This window comes from Gadus chalcogrammus, chromosome 17 (genome assembly GCF_026213295.1).
Source record: "Gadus chalcogrammus isolate NIFS_2021 chromosome 17, NIFS_Gcha_1.0, whole genome shotgun sequence".
NCBI classification, from domain to species: domain Eukaryota; kingdom Metazoa; phylum Chordata; class Actinopteri; order Gadiformes; family Gadidae; genus Gadus; species Gadus chalcogrammus.
In genome coordinates this window covers 14,324,292-14,347,121 of record NC_079428.1, presented here as the reverse complement: position 1 = coordinate 14,347,121, position 22,830 = coordinate 14,324,292, and the positions used below count along the sequence as shown (strand labels likewise).

At 45.3% G+C, this 22,830-nt stretch overlaps 1 protein-coding gene across 1 annotated transcript in view; it reads left to right on the top strand.

Moving 5' to 3' along the window:
* The first annotated feature begins 1,865 nt into the window (after positions 1 to 1,865).
* The window catches only part of LOC130369817 (kinesin light chain 2-like), a 117,289-nt gene continuing 96,324 nt past the window's right edge, over positions 1,866 to 22,830 (top strand). Inside the window, exons 1-8 of the mRNA XM_056575375.1 lie at positions 1,866 to 2,091; positions 3,370 to 3,617; positions 4,256 to 4,601; positions 5,338 to 5,554; positions 6,139 to 6,328; positions 7,275 to 7,448; positions 7,845 to 7,944; positions 9,097 to 9,146. Coding sequence (XP_056431350.1) covers positions 3,390 to 3,617; positions 4,256 to 4,601; positions 5,338 to 5,554; positions 6,139 to 6,328; positions 7,275 to 7,448; positions 7,845 to 7,944; positions 9,097 to 9,146 — 1,305 coding nt within the window. The 5' untranslated portion in view covers positions 1,866 to 2,091; positions 3,370 to 3,389. The remainder of the gene's footprint in view (positions 2,092 to 3,369; positions 3,618 to 4,255; positions 4,602 to 5,337; positions 5,555 to 6,138; positions 6,329 to 7,274; positions 7,449 to 7,844; positions 7,945 to 9,096; positions 9,147 to 22,830) is intronic.

The window sequence follows — 22,830 nt, the reverse complement described above, 5'->3', positions numbered from 1 at the left end:
GGCTGGGCACCCGGTGTTGTACGACCCAACCCTTTTTCAGTTCAGAGATCGAAACGCCATAGTGGTTTGGATACCAAGTGATGATAAGCGGGAGTAATTATACATCTAGAACGTTCGTATTTAAGCGGGAATCATTTTCATTTGCGCTCCATGCCACCAATCTAACCAACTGCTTGGTTGCACCCAGTGCAACTTTCGAGGCTTAAAAATAAACATTCAATTTCTAGTCTTTTTTACACGTAGTAAGTTTCAATAACTCCATTCCATTACATACCGACATTCAAGCAGCAAAGATGAGACGTCGTTGTGTGGTGAGAACTGATAGAAAATCGATAACAACAACAATGCCGCCATTTTCTTTATTTTTGTAACCTGCACTAAATAAAGCAGGCTTCCAGTCAATGGAAAAATGGCTTCTCCCCACCGGCGATTGTTGTTGTTTACGATTTTCTATCAGTTCTCACCACACAACGACGTCTCATCTTTGCTCCTTGAATGTCGATATGTAATGGTATGGAGTTATTGAAACTTACTACGTGTAAAAAAGACTAGAAATTGAATGTTTATTTTTTATTGAATGTTTACATTAAGTTGCACTGGGTGCCTTTAAACAAAACCAAAAAAGTTTTTGAAATCGTCACATAAACAAACTAATCGACAAGACGGGGGATAAATGACAAGGGATATATCTCTTGTCTTTTATCCCTCTATTCCCCACTATTCACGGAGCCTGAGGTGAATAATTGTAGTCTAGATAGATAGATAGCCTAGTCAAGTCCTAATTAATACCAAACGACACAAATCCTCGGGAATCCATTTAGGTGGTTCGGCCCACACAGGACAGTAGCCTACAAGACCACACAGAACAAGTCTGACTGGACATACACACAGTACATCACATTAAAACTAGACACGCGTTGATAGATAGACTGATAGGCCTAGATAGATAGATATGTTCCATTATTTGCCTTGCGGAGCCACCAGTCCTGTGCGCGTATGCAAATTAGCCATGTGCGCCAATGTCTATTTGTTTTGAGTGCGACGAATGAGTGCAGATCATGATTTGCAGATGCAGATCAGTGAAACATATTTTAACTAGCCTACTACAGCACGCAGGGTTTTTTGTTCTCGGTTGTAATTAGCCTACATTTCAGGAGGTGATTCCCCCCAATTATTTTATATTGGGGGGAATCACTGTCCTACTTGTTGTCGAAGCACTTTATCCAACAAGCAAAACCGTCTCGGCAATATGGCCAAAGTGTATGGGAGAGTTCACTCTTTGATATGGCTGTCTGTACTAAAAGCATGGCTCCTTTAAATGCGTCTGCATAATTTAATTGTACGTCATGAGCGACCAACGCGAACAGAAATATTCGCAGCGAAACTTTGTGAGCGCTTTGGTCGCTCCTGGTGTGGACGTAGTCAGCGTTGAAGGAGAGGAGGACCATTTGAGTTGTGTGTTTTCAAAATCTGCTGGCGTTTCGCAAATCCCATACCCAACCTTTAATTCACTTTTAAGTCGCTTTGGACGAAAGTGAATGCTCAATGACCTTTACAGTATTTAACTATAGAGGCCATATATATATAGTCTTAACTGATTCCAATAGGCTAGAGTAGTATCGACATTTAAATCTAGATCCAGGAGGGGCCTACATGCTCCTGACCTGTTAAATGGGCCTCTGCATCATCAGCTGTCGGATGCACTGTATTATATGGCTCATCATAGCTGCCAACCAACATAGCTGCCTATTCCCCTCCTACCACCTCACCACACCGCCCTTGGTAGAAGGCTGCCGCTGCTGCTGAGGATGATGATGATGACGATTGACGCAACCGACTCGGCTTGGCTGTGGATCTGGGAGAAATTCACTCAACAGCCATCTTCGGGGTCTCGGCTGTCAAGCGGCACCTTTACATTATACAGTTAGGGTCACTTGTCTCAAAACAACAAACTATTTCAGTATGGCCGGTCTTTAAAGGGTTGCACCATCGCTGTAGCAGAGAGCCGAAGGGAAGCGAGTCTCAGGCGTTATCGGTGGATTGCTAACGGAAAGCCGCTACCGCCTCTCATCTGGTGCCAAGCGATCCGAGGTAAGAACGCTGCATGTCATTGAATATGAACCGGCTTGCATACCGTGTTGGTGTTATTTGCATTGCATTCAAGCGATTAAGTTATCGGTTAGATCGTATCGGTGTTTACTTTGCCGGGAAACGTGTTTTTGGGGAACACGAAGTTTAGGATAGCGGGCATTAGGGAAAAGGTAACAAAATGATGACATCGGCTAAATCCGCACATGTTGGCCTTTTTAATATGGCGTGTTTTACGATCCATCTTGCGGGGGGGAACGATGAAAACATGGTAGATGATCGCGACTGAGCTCCGTTGATGGTGGTGGTCGGGTACGTGTGCGCAAGGTGCTCCGGAGCGCCACCACAACAAGAGCGCTTTGTTCGGGACCAGGAAGGGAACAGGCGCACTTGTTCCCGGTGCACTTGCTAGCTCTAAGCGGCTTCACCCGGAGTCCAAACCAACGAGCGATCCTTTAGGAGACTTAACACCGGGAGTTGTTGTGTATGACTGTGTTTCTACTGTTTTAATCAGTCTACGTAGAGATGCATAGTTAAAATCGCATCTTGTCTTTTGGTATCCGCTTGTTCTTAGGAAGGGCCTGACCCGAGAGGTACTGTTTACAAACACCGATAGTCATTTGGTCCAAACTTGGCTTAATAGCTTTGACAGTGATGGTTAATCAACGTTTTAAATCGGTCTTAAAACCAGCTCTCCTCATTGATACAGTGAGCGATGGTCTATATTGTCGGTCACCTTGGGTTTGATCGATCCTCGCCTCTGACTGATTGAATAACACGGATGGCAACTCTGTCGGGTGACCTACTTTAAATAAGAGCTGGTGATTTGTTGATTGGTCATTTTCTGAATCGATATGAAGATTTCCTCACAAATGTCATTGTTAAGGTCGGGACTTTTAAACGTTCATGTTGTGCATTGCAGTGAATGGATGGGGGCGGCCGGGCGGGGTATGGAGAGGAGGGTGGCTGAATGAGGATGAGAAGAGTGCGTGTGTGCGCGTGTGTGTGGAGGCGCGTGCAGGACAGGTGCTTGTCACTGAGCACTGCTATCGGAATGTCACGTTGTATGCAGAGCGGCTGTCTTTCATTCATTATTGTTATTATGCTAAGATCCTTTTGAAGTTGATGTGCGCATGTCGCCATCAGTTGGAACTCATCCAAGTTTAAACACTAGTGTCAACATTGTTAGTCCGAAACAACTAGTTTACATGAACCGTTCAGGTTGAAAACCCAGTGTACCTATGCTATTTTAACAGCTTCCCCCCTTTATTCCTCAAACAGTCAAGTGTACATTTAGGGAGATGTCGACCATGGTGTACCCACGAGACGAAGCTCTGGAGCGGCTTAGTCAGGACGAGATCGTCCTCAACACCAAGGCGGTCATCCAGGGCCTGGAGACGCTGCGGGGGGAGCATGCCCAGCTCCTCAACTCCCTGCTGGACTGCACGCAGCCACCCGTAGCCCAGGAGCGGTCGGGCCTGCTGCGCAAGAGCATGGAGGCCATCGAGTTGGGCCTCGGGGAGGCACAGGTGAGTGGATGGATCGATTTGTTTTGAGTGGTTAGTAAGTGATCTAAAGTAGCTCTTTGTCCATGAAAGTGTGTCAGCGCTTACTCCTAATTCCCACAAGGCTATCCCCCTGGGTTATGCTCTGAATCCTCCCTGGGATTTGGGCTATTGTGATACAAACACAGGAATGCTTGTTATTGTTATTGTTGTCAAGGCCTGGTCTTAAAGGGATACGCTAATGTATCTGAAATTGCCGTTGGTCCGTCGTACCTAGATTCAGACGAGTTGTTTGAAATTCAATATTGTGCGTCCAGAAGAGGAGTACAATGGGTTAGCATTTGCTTTCCGTTAGCCGCTTCCATTGACTTGCACAGTAACAGTAGCCTAGCTTGTGTTCATGTGAGGGGAATACACTTTTTATTACCTTCCGAGATTTCAAATGTGTTCCAGATAGTCGCTTATTCAAAAGGAGTAGAGTAGCAACAACACACGGATGCACACAGTTTATTCAGCACTATTTTCGTCGCTGTTATAATTACCCAACCTTAGATGTGCCGTTGACGCAAATATATAATCAGCTACTTCTGCATTGGTAATCAAAGCGGAGTGTGTGTGTGTGTGTGTGTGCGCTTCTCCCCTCCCCTCCCTTCCCCAACCAGGTGATCATCGCCCTGTCAGGCCACCTCAGCGCCGTGGAGTCGGAGAAGCAGAAGCTGCGGGCCCAGGTGCGCCGGCTGTGCCAGGAGAACCAGTGGCTCCGCGACGAGCTGGCCAACACGCAGCACAAGCTCCAGCGCAGCGAGCAGAGCGTGGCCCAGCTGGAGGAGGAGAAGAAGCACCTGGAGTTCATGAACCAGATCAAGAAGTACGACGAGGACCCCGCCGCCGGGGCCTCCCCGTCCGACGAGAAGGGCCAGGCTGGGGGAGGAGGAGGAGGAGGGGGGGGGGACGGCTCCAAGGATAACCTGGATGATCTGTTCCCCAACGATGAGGACCAGGGGCCAGGTACGAGGGGTGGGGTCTGAGGGGAGGAGGGGAGGAGGGGAGCTGGTTTGGATGGGGCTGGATGGGTTGCATAAGGTTGTATAGGGGCGAGGGCGTTGGATTGATTCCCTGCTGGAAGGTTCTGGGGGTTAAATGACCGCATTGTACCCAGATACAATGGGTACAATTACCTTCTGACCTTACCGGGTATACTCCTAAATGTCATCTATCTGAAGTAATCTTAAATCTCTTTTAGATTAAAGTGTCGGCTAATTGATTGAACAGTAATAGAAAGTGTATCAAAATACGGAGCAGTCAACACTCTTTGATCTATAATACAGTGAATAACAATGTGAAAACGTTGACAGAAAATCTGCGCGGAAGGCTTTTCCTAGAAGAGAAGATGTTTTTTCCTTTTTTACTTCCGATTGGATTCGGCAAGCAAAGAGAGCACAAGATTAAATTACTTATATAATCGACTCGTGTTTCCTTTGATGGGCCAAACCTATTTATGAAAATCTCTTGCTGCCCAGCCAAGGCTATACCTAGCCTCACTGCAAACTCTGATTTGAATATTTGGACTCCCTCTCTCCCCCTTCCTTTCTCTCTCTCTCTCTCCCTCCCTTTCTCACTCTCTCTCTCCCTCCCTTGTCCTTCTCTCTCCCCCTCCCTTTCTCCCTCTCTCTCTCCCTCCCTTTTTCCCTCCCTGGTCCTTCTCTCTCTCCCCCTCCCTTTCGCTCTCTCTCCCTCCCTCCAGCCCAGCCCAGCGGCGAGGTGGCAGCCCAGCAGGGGGGCTATGAGATCCCAGCCCGCCTGCGGACCCTCCACAACCTGGTGATCCAGTACGCGTCGCAGGGCCGCTACGAGGTGGCCGTGCCGCTCTGCAAGCAGGCCCTGGAGGACCTGGAGAAGACCTCGGGCCACGACCACCCCGACGTGGCCACCATGCTCAACATCCTGGCCCTGGTCTACAGGTGAGACCTTATTGTGTATTATGATCACCATGTGACCACATGTTATCATTCACTATCATTGTTATGATTAGTACATGAAGTTCATGTAGGTTGTAACTTTACTATTATTATATGGTTATGACCGAATGAAAAATGGGAAATTTGACGAATCGATTAGAATTATAGTGAATAAGAGTGAATACTGGTGTATTGATTATTTATTATAAATAGGTAACATCGATGTGATTGTCCAAATACTATCTCGTCTTAAGAAGACGATATTGAAACCGAAAACTTATGAAACTCCCCTTCTATGCTCTCTCTCACTCACTCACACACACACACACACACACACACACACACACACACACACACACACACACACACACACACACACACACACACACACACACACACACACACACACACACACACACACACACACATCTCGCTCTCTAACACACACTCACCTCTCTCTCTCACACCTCTCTCTCTCGCTCTCTCACCATACACACATACACACACTCACCTCTCTCTCTCTCTCTCTCTCTCTCTCTCACACTTCTCTCTTACACACCTCTCTCTCCCCCCCCCTCCCCCCTCAGGGACCAGAACAAGTACAAGGAGGCGGCCCACCTGCTGAATGACGCCCTGGCCATCCGGGAGAAGACCCTGGGCCGGGACCACCCGGCGGTGGCCGCCACCCTCAACAACCTGGCCGTGCTCTATGGCAAGAGGGGCAAATACAAGGAGGCGGAGCCGCTGTGCAAGAGGGCCCTGGAGATCAGAGAGAAGGTGGGCTGCGGGGGGAGGAACGTGGACTCCTACACCGTCACATAATGAAGGGACTCCATTTTAAATCAAAAAGATAATTTATTTGAAATGATACAAAACAAGGCGAAACAAATGACCAGGGATAGTTGGTTTACCTGCAAGGATTTGTGGGGAAAGAATTAGATAAAGCAAAGTGCCGATGTGAAAGCGTGAAGCATAAGAGTGCCTGCCTCAACCGAATAGGTGCCCTAACTGAGGGAGAGTGAAAACCTGTTTCGATAACCCCACCCCCATCACCCGGGTGTGGTCAATCAGGACATTAGGATACTGAGGCTTTGAATAGGATAATGCTATTCAAAAGATGATAAAGATTAAAATAGTATAAAATACTACACATCCCATTCTCTAGATGTTCATATCTCGCCCGTAATAAATGGCCGCAGCAATAGCTGCCGACACTTGACACACACACACACACACACACACATTTATAAATACAGGAAGTCTGACACTCATAAAAATAACCACAATGCAGTTTGTGTCACTCTCCCCCCTCCGGTACCATGAAAGCACTACCAGGACGTGACCCAAGAATACCACAAGAATGTCAATAGATAGATTATCTGGTGCAAATCCCCTAGACGTTAGTTTCTTATCTTTCTGCTCGATATGGTCTCCATGATAGTTCCCTCTCTCTCTCTCTCTCTCTTTCTTTCTTTCTTTCTTTCTTTCTTTCTTTCTTTCTTTCTTTCTTTCTTTCTTTCTTTCTTTCTTTCTTTCTTTCTTACAGCTGTCCATCGTATTCGTTGATGACGTTGAGCTGGGTTATTGTGGGGGGCTTCCGCTATGTACTAACACACAAACACGTACACACGCACACCAGAGCTTGAACCTGCTCAGTCGTTGTAGCCAACGGCCCAAAATAGCGTGTGTTTTTTGTAATTGCTACATCCATTATTATGTGCAGGTCCTGGGGAAGTATCACCCGGACGTGGCCAAGCAGCTCAACAACCTGGCGCTGCTCTGCCAGAACCAGGGCAAGTACGAGGAGGTGGAGTACTACTACCAGCGGGCCCTGGAGATCTACCAGTCCAAGCTGGGCGCCGACGACCCCAACGTGGCCAAGACCAAGAACAACCTGGTCAGTCTGCCCGCTGGTTCTGCGTTGTGCACTCAGATTCTTGTTAACATGGGTTTTTAAGGAGAATTTAGACACGATTGTAAACCTCATTCAACTACCAATTCAAATTCCACATAATTTGCAAAACATGTTTTCTAATTCCTTAGTTATTGTTAACTTTATTTATAAAGAACTTTTCATACACGAGGCAGACTCAAAATGCTTAACATAGAAACATCGTCATGAAATAAAATAGACAATTAAAATAAACAAAGGCAAATTTAAAAAAATTACAAATTGTACACTATCTGCCTCCATGTTTGTTGTCCAAAAACGATCAAATCAACAAACTCGTAGGCCCACCACAAAGGTGTGTCAGCCCTGAGCCCGTTCCCCTCTGCGTCTCTGCCCCCCCAGGCCACCTGCTACCTGAAGCAGGGCAAGTACAAGGACGCTGAGGCCCTCTACAAGGAGATCCTGACCCGCGCGCACGAGAAGGAGTTCGGCTCTGTTAATAGTACGTAGTACACATCAGCGCCTACATGATGTCATTAAGGCTCCTTTTCTGAGAACCCAACAGTCAACACTTTTTGATTTGGTGAACCGACGGTTAAAGAACGATTTGTTGACGGCAGACATCGTAAATCCTCATGGTAAACTTATTTTAGGAGCTTGCAGAAAGATGTGACTCCGAATTTTTTGGACTGAAAGGTTTTTGTTTTTTTAAATGGGACTGAAAAGAATGTCTTGATTCTAAAAGATACAATAAATTGCAACTGCTGATTGCAGAGATGGCGTTACTATCTTACACATTGCTCAATGCTTCAGTTTACCTTGAATTCAAGGCATTCACTCCTGTCGTGCGTACAAGCTGGCGATCCGTTGCCTTGGTTACTCAGGGCATTAATCAGTGCCATTCGACGTGCACAAGCACTGTTCACGTTTGGACTGGGCATTGCAAAGCTAAGCCAATTCAAAACTCATCCTGCACTTATGCAGACTATAGTCTGCAAGTCTCGAGAGCATTATCCGGCGGAAGCATCCTGACAGAAATGCAATTTAAGATTGCTTGCTTCCCTTGAGCTGTGGTCTCCTTCGGGAGATCAGACGGCCTGGGAATGAGGTCATGCATAGGACTGGAGTGCTGTAGCGAGGCGTTGATAGTGACACCCTCACACACACACTCGCACACCTTGCACATGTGCACACACTTCGACAAAAATGTCACAAGACAAGACGCGCAAACAGACTCACTTCCAAACGCTTCTGCGTTGGATTTGAACGTTTTCATTTGTTGATGTTATTTTTAAATGGGACACTTTCATCTCTGCTATACATAGATCTTATTCTATGAAGGCCCCATTTAGACCGAGCCTTTGGTGAATCCAGAACCTCCTCCTGGTCATATACACCATAAATGTACAAACCCCAGTAGCGATGCAGAGAGAGCGCTATGCTATAGCTCACAGCCAGGCAGTGTATGGGAAACCCGATCCGTGTGTGTGTTGTTGGGCGCGCAACGGAACCGCATGCGCGGCCGTTTCCACGGCGACGCTCCGTGACTCGCCCCGCCCTCACGCCTCTTGGCTGAGGGCTGGGATGGATGATGGCCTCCCTGCCGGCTGCCCTTTCTAACACGTCTCTCCCCGTCCCCTCCCTCTCTCCGCAGACGACAACAAGCCCATCTGGATGCATGCAGAGGAGCGGGAGGAGAGCAAGGTTGGTCTTACTGACCCCCCCCCCCCCCCATCATCACTAGTTGATGACAATAGGGCTGGGCGATTAATCAATCTTTTTTTTAGGGGTCCAAGCCAACAGGTTGGATCCCTATTGTTTTTGTAAGGATTTTTAGGGGTCCAAGCCAACAGGTTGGATCCCTATTGTTTTTGTAAGGATTATTATTAGGGGTCCAAGCCAACAGGTTGGATCCCTATTGTTTTTGTAGCGATTCTTCTTATTCTTCCCGCGGTGAAAGTGGAACTGCAGCCCAAACCGTAAATGGTGCACACGCGCCAATTACATGACTAGATCCAGAATCGGCACCGCTACTCAGATAACAAAATCCAGACACGCCGGTCCCTAGGTGGCGCTATACCAAGGAATACGCGTTTGGGGCTATAACTCCCACACCGAACCTCCCACAGTCCAAAAACTTGTACACACAGATGCACTGGAGTCTGCTGCATCTTTTGGCCTAGGCCACGCCCATTTGCGTCTATGAATATTTTTCGCAAAATCGCGAAAACCGCTAAACTATTTTTTCGCTACTCCTCCCACATTTCTCGCCCAATCGACACCAAACTTTGCACACGGCATCTTCAGACGCACACGCAAAGAAATCATATACAGTTTTTTGATCCGACCTTCGACGACGAAACTGTATCGTTTTGAATATTGGTTTATGAGCTAAATTAGACGTGGAATATCAAAAATCCAAAGAAATCCAAAATTAGACATCGGATCGAGTCCAAATTGTACACACATGTTGGTGCTAACCTTAATGTCGTTCGATAAAAATTTCGGAAAATATCGCCATTAGGGGGCGCAATAAACGAGGAAATTGTATATCTTCTACAAAATTTCGCCGCGAAAACGCTACAATGACTTCTCGCTACTCCTACCACAGTCAAATACTTTGTATCCACAGGTTCAGGGTAGCGTTTTAAACACATGCTTTGCGTTGTGCCGGCGAAACGCACATTTCTTGTCGCGTTGTGCCGGCGAAATGCACACTTCTTGGACCCCTGCATAACTGCTTGCAGTTCTAGTTAGGGGTCCAAGCCAACAGGTTGGATCCCTATTGTTTTTGTAAGGATTATTATTAGGGGTCCAAGCCAACAGGTTGGATCCCTATTGTTTTTGTAAGGATTTTTTTTATTAGGGGTCCAAGCCAACAGGTTGGATCCCTATTGTTTTTGTAAGGATTATTATTATTAGGGGTCCAAGCCAACAGGTTGGATCCCTATTGTTTTTGTAAGGATTATTATTATTAGGGGTCCAAGCCAACAGGTTGGATCCCTATTGTTTTTGTAAGGATTTTTTTTATTAGGGGTCCAAGCCAACAGGTTGGATCCCTATTGTTTTTGTAAGGATTTTTAGGGGTCCAAGCCAACAGGTTGGATCCCTATTGTTTTTGTAAGGATTTTCTTTTAGGGGTCCAAGCCAACAGGTTGGATCCCTATTGTTTTTGTAAGGATTTTTTTTATTAGGGGTCCAAGCCAACAGGTTGGATCCCTATTGTTTTTGTAAGGATTATTATTATTTCGTACGCCTTAGAAGTGGTACCACAGCCCAAACCGTAAATGGTGCACACGCGCCAATTGCATGACTAGATCCAGAATCGGCACCGCTACTCAGATAACAAAATCCAGACACGCCGGTCCCTAGGTGGCGCTATACCAAGGAATACGCGTTTGGGGCTATAACTTCCACACCGAACCTCCCAGAGTCCAAAAACTTGTACACACAGATGCACTGGAGTCTGCTGCATCTTTTGGCCTAGGCCAAGCCCATTTGCGTCTATGAATATTTTTCGCTAAATCGCGAAAACCGCAAAACTGTTTTTTCGCTACTCCTCCCACATTTCTCGCCCGATCAACACCAAACTTTGCACACGACATCTTCAGACGCACACGCAAAGAAATCCTAGACACTTTTTTGATCCGACCTTCGACGACGAAACGGTAGCGTTTTGAATATTGGTTTATTAGCTAAATTAGACGTGGAAAATCAAAAATACAAAAAATCCAAAATTAGACATCGGATCGAGTCCAAATTCTACACACATGTTGGTGCTAACCTTAATGACGTTCGATAAAATTTCGGAAAATTCCGCCATTAGGGGGCGCAATAAACGAGGAAATTGTATATCTTCTACAAAATTTCGCCGCAAAAACGCTACACTGACTTCTCGCTACTCCTACCACAGTCAAATCCTTTGTATCCACAGGTTCAGGGTAGCGTTTTCAACACATGCTTCGCGATGTGCCGGCGAAATGCACATTTCTTGTCGCGTTGTGCCGGCGAAATGCACACTTCTTGGACCCCTGCATAACTGCTTGCAGTTCTAGTTATACTACCTCCCCGTGAAAGTGGAACCACAGCCCAAACCGTAAATGGTGCACACGCGCCAATTGCATGGCTAGATCCAGAATCGGCACCGCTACTCAGATAACAAAATACAGACACGCCGGTCCCTAGGTGGCGCTATACCAAGGAATACGCGTTTGAGGCTATAACTCCCACACCGAACCTCCCAGAGTCCAAAAACTTGTACACACAGATGCACTGGAGTGTGCTGCATCTTTTGGCTTAGGCCACGCCCATTTGCGTCTATAATTTTTTTTCGCAAAATCGCGAAAACCGTAAAACTGTTTTTTCCCTACTCCTCCCACATTTTTTGACCAATCGACACCAAACTTTGCACACGACACCTTCAGACGCACACGCAAAGGAATCATATACAGTTTTTTGATCCGACTTTCGACGACGAAACGATAGCATTTTGAATATTGGTATATTAGCTAAATTAGACGTGGAAAATCAAAAATACAAAAAAATCCAAAATTAGACATCGGATCGAGTCCAAATTCTACACACATGTTGGTGCTAACCTTAATGACGTTCGATAAAAATTTCGGAAAATTCCGCCATTAGGGGGCGCAATAAACGAGGAAATTGTATATCTTCTACAAAATTTCGCCGCAAAAACGCTACACTGACTTCTCGCTACTCCTACCACAGTCAAATCCTTTGTATCCACAGGTTCAGGGTAGCGTTTTCAACACATGCTTCGCGTTGTGCCGGCGAAATGCACATTTCTTGTCGCGTTGTGCCGGCGAAATGCACACTTCTTGGACCCCTGCATAACTGCTTGCAGTTCTAGTTAGGGGTCCAAGCCAACAGGTTGGATCCCTATTGTTTTTGTAAGGATTTTTCTTATTAGGGGTCCAAGCCAACAGGTTGGATCCCTATTGTTTTTGTAGCGATTCTTCTTATTCTTCCCGCGGTGAAAGTGGAACTGCAGCCCAAACCGTAAATGGTGCACACGCGCCAATTACATGACTAGATCCAGAATCGGCACCGCTACTCAGATAACAAAATCCAGACACGCCGGTCCCTAGGTGGCGCTATACCAAGGAATACGCGTTTGGGGCTATAACTCCCACACCGAACCTCCCACAGTCCAAAAACTTGTACACACAGATGCACTGGAGTCTGCTGCATCTTTTGGCCTAGGCCACGCCCATTTGCGTCTATGAATATTTTTCGCAAAATCGCGAAAACCGCTAAACTATTTTTTCGCTACTCCTCCCACATTTCTCGCCCAATCGACACCAAACTTTGCACACGGCATCTTCAGACGCACACGCAAAGAAATCATATACAGTTTTTTGATCCGACCTTCGACGACGAAACTGTATCGTTTTGAATATTGGTTTATGAGCTAAATTAGACGTGGAATATCAAAAATCCAAAGAAATCCAAAATTAGAAATCGGATCGAGTCCAAATTGTACACACATGTTGGTGCTAACCTTAATGTCGTTCGATAAAAATTTCGGAAAATATCGCCATTAGGGGGCGCAATAAACGAGGAAATTGTATATCTTCTACAAAATTTCGCCGCGAAAACGCTACACTGACTTCTCGCTACTCCTACCACAGTCAAATACTTTGTATCCACAGGTTCAGGGTAGCGTTTTAAACACATGCTTTGCGTTGTGCCGGCGAAACGCACATTTCTTGTCGCGTTGTGCCGGCGAAATGCACACTTCTTGTTATTATACTTCCTACCAAGAAAGTGGGAATACAGCCCATACCGTAAATGTTGCACACACGCCAATTGCATCACTAGATCCAGGTCAGTGAAGACTATGCAGACGACAAAATCCAGACACGCCGGCCACTAGGTGGCGCTATACCAAGGAATACGCGTTTGGGGCTATAACTCCCACACCGAACCTCCCACAGTCCAAAAACTTGTACACACAGATGCACTGGAGTCTGCTGCATCTTTTGGCCTAGGCCACGCCCATTTGCGTCTATGAATATTTTTCGCTAAATCGCGAAAACCGCAAAACTGTTTTTTCCCTACTCCTCCCACATTTCTTGACCAATCGACACCAAACTTTGCACACGACATCTTCAGACGCACACGCAAAGGAATCGTATACAGTTTTTTGATCCGACCTTCGACGACGAAACGGTAGCATTTTGAATATTGGTATATTAGCTAAATTAGACGTGGAAAATCCAAAATCCAAAAAAATCCAAAATTAGAAATCGGATCGAGTCCAAATTCTACACACATGTTGGTGCTAACCTTAATGACGTTCGATAAAAATTTCGGACAATTTCGCCATTAGAGGGCGCAATAAACGAGGAAATTGTATATCTTCTACAAAATTTTGCCGCGAAAACGCTACACTGACTTCTCGCTACTCCTACCACAGTCGAATCCTTTGTATCCACAAGTTCAGGGTAGCGTTTTGAACACATGCTTCGCGTTGTGCCGGCGAAATTCACATTTCTTGTCGCGTTGTGCCGGCGAAATGCACACTTCTTGGACCCCTGCATAACTGCTTGCAGTTCTAGTCTTATTAGGGGTCCAAGCCAACAGGTTGGATCCCTATTGTTTTTGTAAGGATTTTTCTTATTATTATTATTCCCCCCTAGAAGTGGGCCCACAGCCCAAACCGTAAATGGTGCCGACACGCCAATTGCATGACTAGATCCAGGGCCCTGAGTTCTAAGCAGACGACAAAATCCAGACACGCCGGCCACTAGGTGGCGCTATACCAAGGAATACGCGTTTGGGGCTATAACTCCCACACCGAACCTCCCACAGTCAAAAACTTGTACCCACATATTCACTGGAGTCTGCTGCATCTTTTGCCATAGGCCACGCCCATTTGCGTCTATGAATATTTTTCGCAAAATCGCGAAAACCGCAAAACAGTTTTTTCCCTACTCCTCCCACATTTTTTGACCAATCAACACCAAACTTTGCACACGACATCTTCAGACGCACACGCAAAGAAATTATCGGACAGTTTTTTGATCCGACCGTCGACGACGAAACGGTAGCGTTTTGAATATTGGTATATTAGCTAAATTAGACGTGGAAAATCCAAAATCCAGAAAAATCCAAAAGTAGACATCGGAACGAGTCCAAATTTTACAGACATGTTGGTGCTAACCTTAATGTCGTTCAATAAAATTTTCGGAATATTTCGCCATTAGGGGGCGCAATAAACGAGGAAATTGTATATCTTCTTATTGGCCAAAGGAATGTTCTTCAAACTCAAAGGAAACCATCAAGGGGCAAACCCGAGTCTATATAAAAAATATGGCCAAGAATTATTAATGTGGGCGGGAGTTATTTGGCAAAGGAAAATTGTCTTTGGAAAATTTCGCCACAAGGGGTCGCAAATAAACGACGAAATAATATATCTCCTAACTGGCCAATGGAATGTTCTGAAAACGCGTTTTAGGCTATAACTCCCACACCGAAGCTCCCACAGTCAAAAACGTTATACGCACAGATTCACTGGAGTCAGCTGCATCCTTTGGCATAGGCCAGGCCCATTTGCGTCAGTATTTTCTTTATGCAAAATCGCAAAAACAGCTAAACTGCCTTTTCGCTACTCCTCCCACATTTCTTGCCCAATTGACACCAAACTTTGCACACGACATCTTCAGACGCACACTACAAGAAATCAGCAAAACTATTTTGATCCGACCATCGTTGACGAAACGGTAGCGTTTTGAATATATGTTTTGCGTTGCAAATCAGTAAAAACTATTTTGATCCAACGACGACTAAACGGTAGCGGAAAATGCGTTTGGGGCCGAAACTCCCACACTGAACCTCTCACAGTCAAAACCTTTATATCCACAGGTTGTTCACGGTAGCGTTTTGAATACTTGGTTCGCGTTGTGCCGGCGAAATGCACATTTCTTGTCGCGTTGTGCCGGCGAAATGCACACTTCTTGGACCCCTGCATAACTGCTTGCAGTTCTAGTTATTATTATTCCCCCCTAGAAGTGGGCCCACAGCCCAAACCGTAAATGGTGCCGACATGCCAATTGCATGACTAGATCCAGGTCCCTGAGTTCTAGGCAGACGACAAAATCCAGACACGCCGGCCACTAGGTGGCGCTATACCAAGGAATACGCGTTTAGGGCTATAACTCCCACACCGAACCTCCCAGAGTCCAAAAACTTGTACACACATATTCACTGGAGTCTGCTGCATCTTTTGGCATAGGCCACGCCCATTTGCGTCTATGAATATTTTTCGCAAAATCGCGAAAACCGCAAAACAGTTTTTTCCCTACTCCTCCCACATTTTTTGACCAATCAACACCAACCTTTGCACACGACATCTTCAGTCGCACACGCAAAGAAATTATCGGACAGTTTTTTGATCCGACCGTCGACGACGAAACGGTAGCGTTTTGAATATTGGTATATTAGCTAAATTAGACGTGGAAAATCAAAAATCCAGAAAGATCCAAAAGTAGACATCGGAACGAGTCCAAATTTTAGACACATGTCGGAGCTACCCTTAATGGCGTTCAATAAAAAATTCGGAAGATTTCGCCATTAGGGGGCGCAATAAACGAGGAAATTGTATATCTTCTAATTGGCCCAAGGAATGTTCTTCAAACTGTAAGGTAACCATCAAGGGGCAAACCCGAGTCTATATAAAAAATATGGCCAAGAATTATAAATGTGGGCGGGAGTTTTTGGCAAAGGAAGATTGTCTTTGGAAAATTTCGCCTCAAGGGGGCGCAAATAAACGACGAAATAATATATCTCCTAACTGGCCAATGGAATGTTCTGAAAACACGTTTTGGGCTATAACTCCCACACCGAAGCTCCCACAGTCAAAAACGTTATATGCACAGATTCACTGGAGTCAGTTGCATATTTTGGCATACGCCGTTTCTCAAATTCCAACACATGCTTCGCGTTGTGCCGGCGAAATGCACACTTCTTGGACCCCTGCATAACTGCTTGCAGTTCTAGTTAGGGGTCCAAGCCAACAGGTTGGATCCCTATTGTTTTTGTAAGGATTTTTAGGGGTCCAAGCCAACAGGTTGGAACCCTATTGTTTTTGTAAGGATTTTTTTTATTATTATTATTATTATTATTATTCCCCCCTAGAAGTGGGTCCACAGCCCAAACCGTAAATGGTGCCGACACGCCAATTGCATGACTAGATCCAGGGCCCTGAGTTCTAAGCAGACGACCAAATCCAGACACGCCGGCCACTAGGTGGCGCTATACCAAGGAAAGACGTGTTTGGGGCTATAACTCCCACACCGAACCTCCCACATTCAAAACCTTGTACACACAGATTCACTGGAGTCTGCTGCATCTTTTGGTATAGGCCACGCCCATTTGCGTCTATGAATATTTTTCGCTAAATCGCGAAAACCGCAAAACAGTTTTTTCCCTACTCCTCCCACATTTCTTGACCAATCAACACCAAACTTTGCACACGACATCTTCAGACGCACCCGCAAAGGAATCATCAACAGTTTTTTTATCCGACCTTCGACGAAGAAACGGAAGCGTTTTGAATATTTGTTTATTGGCTACGTTTTACGTCGAAACGCAAAAATTCAAAGAATACCAAAAGTAGACGTCGGATCAAGTCCAAATTTTAGACACATGTCGGTGCTACCCTTAATGGCGTTCAATAAAGAATTCGGAATATTTCGCCATTAGGGGGCGCAATAAACGAGGAAATTGTATATTTTCTAATTGGCCAAAGGAATGTTCTTCAAACTATAAGGGAACCATCAAAGGGCAAACCCGAGTCTATATAAAAAATATGGCCAAGAATTAATAATGTAGGCGGGAGTTATTTGGCAAAGGAAAATTGTCTTTGGAAAATTTCGCCAACAGGGCGGCGCCAAAAAACGACGAAATAATATATCTCCTATTTGGCCAATGGAATGTTCTGAAAACGCGTTTTAGGCTATAACTCCCACACCGAAGCTCCCACAGTCGAAAACGTTATACGCACAGATTCATTGGAGTCAGCTGCATCTTTTGGCATAGGCCAGGCCCATTTGCGTCAGTATTTTCTTTATGCAAAATCGCAAAAACAGCTAAACTGCCTTTTCGCTACTCCTCCCACATTTCTTGCCCAATTGACACCAAACTTTGCACACGACATCTTCAGACGCACACTACAAGAAATCTGCAAAACTATTTTGATCCGACCATCGTTGACGAAACGGTAGCGTTTTGAATATATGTTTTGCGTTGCAAATCAGTAAAAACTATTTTGATCCAACCGTCGACGACTAAACGGTAGCGGAAAATGCGTTTGGGGCCGAAACTCCCACACTGAACCTCTCACAGTCAAAACCTTTATATCCACAGGTTGTTCACGGTAGCGTTTTGAATACTTGGTTCGCGTTGTGCCGGCGAAATGCACATTTCTTGTCGCGTTGTGCCGGCGAAATGCACACTTCTTGGACCCCTGCATAACTGCTTGCAGTTCTAGTTCTTATTATTATTATACTTCCCGCCTTGAAAGTGGGCCCACAGCCCAAACCGTAAATGGTGCCGACATGCCAATTGCATGACTAGATCCAGGTCCGGCACCGCTACTCAGATAACCAAATCCAGACACGTCGGTCACTAGGTGGCGCTATACCAAGGAATACGCGTTTGGGGCTATAACTCCCACACCGAACCTCCCTCCGTCAAAAACTTGTACGCACATATTCACTGGAGTCTGCTGCATCTTTTGGCATAGGCCACGCCCATTTGCGTCTATAATTTTTTTTCGCAAATTCGCGAAAACCGCAAAACGGTTTTTTCCCTACTCCTCCCACATTTCTTGACCAATCGTCACTAAACTTTGCACACGCCATCGGCGGACTCACACAAAAAAATAAATTTGAACACTTTTTTGATCCGACTTTTTCCGACGAAACGGTAGCGTTTTAGATATTGGTTTATTAGCTAAATTAGACGTGGAAAATCAAAAATCCAAAAAGATTCAAAATTAGACATCGGATGAAGTCCAAATTTTTGACACATGTCGATGCTACCCCTACTGGCGTTCATTAAAAAAATCGGAATATTTCGCCATTAGGGGGCGCAATAAACGAGGGAATTGTATATCTTCTAAATGGCCCAAGGAATGTTCTTCAAACTATAAGGGAACCATCAAGGGGCAAACCCGAGTCTATATAAAAAATATGGCCAAGAATTATTAATGTGGGTGGGAGTTATTTGGCAAAGGAAAATTGTCTTTGGAAAATTTCGCCACAAGGGGGCGCAAATAAACGACGAAATAATATATCTCCTAACTGGCCAATGGAATGTTCTGAAAACGCGTTTTGGACTGAAACTCCCACACCGAACCTCCCACAGTCAAAACCGTTATATCCACAGATTCACTGGAGTCAGCTGCATCTTTTGGCATACGCCGTGCCCATTTGTTTTGAACACATGCTTCGCGTTGTGCCGGCGAAATGCACATTTCTTGGACCCCTGCATAACTGCTTGCAGTTCTAGTTATTAGGGGTCCAAGCCAACAGGTTGGATCCCTATTGTTTTTGTAAGGATTTTTATTATTTTTATTATACTTCCTACCAAGAAAGTGGGAATACAGCCCATACCGTAAATGTTGCACACACGCCAATTGCATGACTAGATCCAGGTCAGTGAAGACTATGCAGACGACAAAATCCAGACACGCCGGCCACTAGGTGGCGCTATACCAAGGAATACGCGTTTGGGGCTATAACTCCCACACCGAACCTCCCACAGTCCAAAAACTTGTACACACAGATGCACTGGAGTCTGCTGCATCTTTTGGCCTAGGCCACGCCCATTTGCGTCTATGAATATTTTTCGCCAAATCGCGAAAACCGCAAAACTGTTTTTTCCCTACTCCTCCCACATTTCTTTACCAATCGACATTAAACTTTGCACACGACATCTTCAGACGCACCCGCATAGAAATCTTAGACAGTTTTTTGATCCGACCTTCGACGACGAAACGGTAGAGTTTTGAATATTGGTTTATTAGCTAAATTAGACGTGGAATATCAAAAATCCAAAAAAATCCAAAATTAGACATCGGATCGAGTCCAAATTCTACACACATGTTGGTGCTAACCTTAATGACGTTCGATAAAAATTTCGGAAAATTCCGCCATTAGGGGTCGCAATAAACGAGGAAATTGTATATCTTCTACAAAATTTCGCCGCGAAAACGCTACACTGACTTCTCGCTACTCCTACCACAGTCAAATCCTTTGTATCCACAGGTTCAGGGTAGCGTTTTCAACACATGCTTCGCGTTGTGCCGGCGAAATGCACGTTTCTTGTCGCGTTGTGCCGGCGAAATGCACACTTCTTGTTAGGGGTCCAAGCCAACAGGTTGGATCCCTATTGTTTTTGTAAGGATTTTTATTATTAGGGGTCCAAGCCAACAGGTTGGATCCCTATTGTTTTTGTAAGGATTTTTATTATTAGGGGTCCAAGCCAACAGGTTGGATCCCTATTGTTTTTGTAAGGATTTTTATTATTTTTATTATTATACTTCCTACCAAGAAAGTGGGAATACAGCCCATACCGTAAATGTTGCACACACGCCAATTGCATGACTAGATCCAGGTCAGTGAAGACTATGCAGACGACAAAATCCAGACACGCCGGCCACTAGGTGGCGCTATACCAAGGAATACGCGTTTGGGGCTATAACTCCCACACCGAAACTCCCACAGTCCAAAAACTTGTACACACAGATGCACTGGAGTCTGCTGCATCTTTTGGCCTAGGCCACGCCCATTTGCGTCTATGAATATTTTTCGCTAAATCGCGAAAACCGCAAAACTGTTTTTTCCCTACTCCTCCCACATTTCTTGACCAATCGACACCAAACTTTGCACACGACATCTTCAGACGCACACGCATAGAAATCTTAGACAGTTTTTTGATCCGACCTTCGACGACGAAACGGTAGAGTTTTGAATATTGGTTTATCAGCTAAATTAGACGTGGAAAATTAAAAATCCAAAAAAATCCAAAATTAGACATCGGATCGAGTCCAAATTCTACACACATGTTGGTGCTAACCTTAATGACGTTCGAAAAAAAATTCGGAAAATTCCGCCATTAGGGGGCGCAATAAACGAGGAAATTGTATATCTTCTACAAAATTTCGCCGCGAAAACGCTACACTGACTTCTCGCAACTCCTACCACAGTCAAATCCTTTGTATCCACAGGTTCAGGGTAGCGTTTTGAACATATGCTTCGCGTTGTGCCGGCGAAATGCACATTTCTTGTCGCGTTGTGCCGGCGAAATGCACACTTCTTGGACCCCTGCATAACTGCTTGCAGTTCTAGTTTTTATTATACTTCCTACCAAGAAAGTGGGAATACAGCCCATACCGTAAATGTTGCACACACGCCAATTGCATGACTAGATCCAGGTCAGTGAAGACTATGCAGACGACAAAATCCAGACACGCCGGCCACTAGGTGGCGCTATACCAAGGAATACGCGTTTGGGGCTATAACTCCCACACCGAACCTCCCACAGTCCAAAAACTTGTACACACAGATGCACTGGAGTCTGCTGCATCTTTTGGCCTAGGCCACGCCCATTTGCGTCAATGAATATTTTTCGCTAAATCGCGAAAACCGCAAAACTGTTTTTTCCCTACTCCTCCCACATTTCTTGACCAATCGACACCAAACTTTGCACACGACATCTTCAGACGCACACGCATAGAAATCTTAGACAGTTTTTTGATCCGACCTTCGACGACGAAACGGTAGAGTTTTGAATATTGGTTTATTAGCTAAATTAGACGTGGAAAATTAAAAATCCAAAAAAATCCAAAATTAGACATCGGATCGAGTCCAAATTCTACACACATGTTGGTGCTAACCTTAATGACGTTCGATAAAAATTTCGGAAAATTCCGCCATTAGGGGGCGCAATAAACGAGGAAATTGTATATCTTCTACAAAATTTCGCCGCGAAAACGCTACACTGACTTCTCGCTACTCCTACCACAGTCAAATCCTTTGTATCCACAGGTTCAGGGTAGCGTTTTCAACACATGCTTCGCGTTGTGCCGGCGAAATGCACATTTCTTGTCGCGTTGTGCCGGCGAAATGCACACTTCTTGTTATACTTACAGGCTTGAAAGTGGGACCACAGCCCAAACCGTAAATGGTGCACACGCGCCAATTGCATGACTAGATCCAGAATCGGCACCGCTACTCAGATAACAAAATCCAGACACGCCGGTCCCTAGGTGGCGCTATACCAAAGAATACGCGTTTGGGGCTATAACTCCCACACCGAACCTCCCACAGTCGAAAAACTTGTACACACAGATGCACTGGAGTCTGCTGCATCTTTTGGCCTAGGTCACGCCCATTTGCGTCCATGAATATTTTTCGCTAAATCGCGAAAACCGCAAAACTGTTTTTTCCCTACTCCTCCCACATTTCTTGACCAATCGACACCAAACTTTGCACACGACATCTTCAGACGCACACGCAAAGAAATCTTAGACAGTTTTTTGATCCGACCTTCGACGACGAAACGGTAGAGTTTTGAATATTGGTTTATTAGCTAAATTAGACGTGGAAAATTAAAAATCCAAAAAAATCCAAAATTAGACATCGGATCGAGTCCAAATTCTACACACATGTTGGTGCTAACCTTAATGACGTTCGATAAAAATTTCGGAAAATTCCGCCATTAGGGGGCGCAATAAACGAGGAAATTGTATATCTTCTACAAAATTTCGCCGCGAAAACGCTACACTGACTTCTCGCTACTCCTACCACAGTCAAATCCTTTGTATCCACAGGTTCAGGGTAGCGTTTTCAACACATGCTTCGCGTTGTGCCGGCGAAATGCACAATTCTTGTCGCGTTGTGCCGGCGAAATGCACACTTCTTGTTATTAGGGGTCCAAGCCAACAGGTTGGATCCCTATTGTTTTTGTAAGGATTTTTCTTTTTATTAGGGGTCCAAGCCAACAGGTTGGATCCCTATTGTTTTTGTAAGGATTTTTATTATTATTGGGGGTCCAAGCCAACAGGTTGGATCCCTATTGTTTTTGTAAGGATTTTTCTTCCTATTATTATTATTTCCCCCTAGAAGTGGTACCACAGCCCAAACTGTAAATGGTGCCGACACGCCAATTGCATGACTAGATCCAGGTCCGTGAACACTACGCAGACCACAAAATCCAGACACGCCGGCCACTAGGTGGCGCTATACCAAGGACAGACGCGTTTGGGGCTATAACTCCCACACCGAACCTCCCACAGTCAAAAACTTGTACCCACATATTCACTGGAGTCTGCTGCATCTTTTGGCCTAGGCCACGCCCA